The sequence below is a fragment of the Arachis stenosperma genome, chromosome 8 (assembly GCF_014773155.1).
Source record: "Arachis stenosperma cultivar V10309 chromosome 8, arast.V10309.gnm1.PFL2, whole genome shotgun sequence".
Lineage (NCBI taxonomy): Eukaryota > Viridiplantae > Streptophyta > Magnoliopsida > Fabales > Fabaceae > Arachis > Arachis stenosperma.
This window is the reverse complement of record NC_080384.1, coordinates 29,308,783-29,310,999: the sequence shown is the minus strand read 5'-3', so window position 1 is coordinate 29,310,999 and position 2,217 is coordinate 29,308,783. Positions and strand designations below refer to the sequence as shown.

General features: G+C 39.9%; 1 protein-coding gene across 1 annotated transcript; it reads right to left on the bottom strand.

The window, feature by feature from the left end:
* Positions 1-662: 662 nt before the first annotated feature.
* On the bottom strand, positions 663-1,652 carry LOC130945743 (uncharacterized mitochondrial protein AtMg00810-like). Its single transcript, XM_057874450.1, has one exon. The coding sequence runs from the start codon at positions 1,650-1,652 to the stop codon at positions 663-665; it is 990 nt and encodes a 329-aa protein (XP_057730433.1).
* Between the last annotated feature and the right edge of the window lie 565 nt (positions 1,653-2,217).

The following is a 2,217-nucleotide window of genomic DNA, read 5'->3' as shown; positions in this document are numbered from 1 at the left end:
GACGGTAGTTAGTCGTTAATACACTCATTTTGCTATTAAAAGAAAGTAAGAATAAAGAGCCTATAAGAGCATAAAGAAGTGATCCTATTCATTTCCATGTAAAGGTACATCATCTTAGGCATGTTATGAAGCCATGATTTACAACAGTGTTTAGACGTGCCATGATGCTTACAATTATGATTATTAATCAACTAATTCAATACCCAACAAAGAAACCCAATAAAACCTTGATTCATCATCTAACTAATAAAAATACCAAATCTTTGGGAATTTCACTTTGCTTTTTTCAAATAAAGGTGTAATATATATTTACCTCATAATTTCTAAAATTTGTTTTGTATATGTTTAGTGAAAGGTATCAGATTCCACAGATAAGAATTGAAGGAGGAATGATTTCAAGAAGAACAAAAGAAACTGAAGATTTGAGAGAAGAGAAGAGAAGAGAGGTTTCTAGAGAAGAGTGTTGAACTGAATTAGTTGAATCTGAACTAACTGAACTGTTCATTACATAGTGCACTATATATAGTGAAGTGAGGACAGATGGCAACTAACAGAATTAAGTGGCAATTAACAGAATTCAGCTAAGTCCTATTAACTAATCAGTAATCACTAACTGACTCAACTTAACTGATTCTAATAACCTCTATCATGACCCCTGCTTTCTAATCTTCTTCCTTTCTTTCTTTGCTAGTTGGTTCTTTACACACTTCTTCATGCTCTCTGCTTTCCAAATCTTCTATACTCCTTTTTGTGCCTGTTTTGGTGAACTTGTCATTACTCTTGCTGAAAAATAGCTTTGCATCAGTAATATTCAGCATGCTTCTAAACTCCAGGAAGCTCCTGCTTGGCAGAGCCTTAGTCAAGGCATCAGCCACTTGTACCGACCCTGGGATATGGCTCACCTGTATTGTTTTGTTATTGACATGGTCCCTGACAAAGTGCAAATCTGTCTCAAAATGCTTGGATTTTGAGTGTAAAATTGGGTTAGCTGCTAGGAGAACGGCGCTAAGATTGTCACAGTATATCATTGGAGCCTTGGTTAGTGGAATTTTTAATTCATGCAGCAGGTGCTTGATCCAGAGAAGCTCAGCTACCAAGTTGGCCATTGCTCGATACTCTGCCTCTGTGCTAGACCTTGCAACCACTGACTGCTTCTTGGAGCTCCATGAGATTAGGTTTTTCCCTAAGAACACACAGAAGGCTCCAGTAGATTTTCGATCATTTGGATCTCCTCCCCAATCTGAGTCACTATAGGCTGTGACTATCATGTCTTTAACTCTATGCAGTTGTAATCCATAAGTGGAGGTTCCACTGACATATCGAAGTACACGTTTCACCAATTTCCAGTGTTCTTCCAAAGGATGCTGCAGAAACTGAGACACCTTGCTGACACAGTATGACAGCTCAGGTCTTGTGATGGTAAGGTATTGTAAGCTCCCAACCACAGATCTATAGAGTCGTGGATCAGTGAAGGCAGGCCCACCAAATGCAAATAGCCTGATTGAAGAAGGTAGTGGTGTAGTGCAAGGTTTACACCCGGTCATGCCAGCCTTAGCAAGAAGATCTCCAACATACTTTTCTTGTGATAGAATCAGGCTCCCTTCTTTAGCTTTTGTAACCTGAATTCCCAGGAAATAGTGAAGTTCCCCCATGTCTTTCAAGGCAAATTTGGCATTCAACTATTCAATTAACTGAGTTATGGCAGAGCTAGAACTGCCTGTAATGATGATGTCATCTACATACACCAAGACAAAGATGTTGCCTTCTTTGGTGAACCTGGTAAAGACAGACACATCAGACTTGGTTGCTGTGAAACCAAAATGTCTCAGTGCTGTAGACAGTTTATGGTACCAGGCGCGAGGAGCCTGCTTTAGTCCATATAAAGCCTTAGTCAGTTTGCAGACCAGGTTGCCATTACCTACAGAATAACCTTGAGGTTGCTTCATGTATACCTCTTCACCTAAATCTCCATGAAGGAAGGCATTATTGACATCCAATTGCCTAATGTTCCAGCCATATGTTAATGCTGCAGTCAGGAATATCCGAATAGAGGTAGGCTTCACCACTGGACTGTAAGTTTCAGTGAAATCAAAGCCCGACCTTTGAGAAAATCCCTGAGCCACTAACCTTGCTTTATACTTCTGTAGTGTCCCATCAGCATTGTATTTCACCAGATACACCCATTTACTCCCAATTGCCTCTCTGCCTTTGGGAAGT

Excerpts from the sequence above, each read along its gene's own strand:
- LOC130945743 (XM_057874450.1), bottom strand. The coding sequence starts at position 1,652 with ATGGGGGAACTTCACTATTTCCTGGGAATTCAGGTTACAAAAGCTAAA.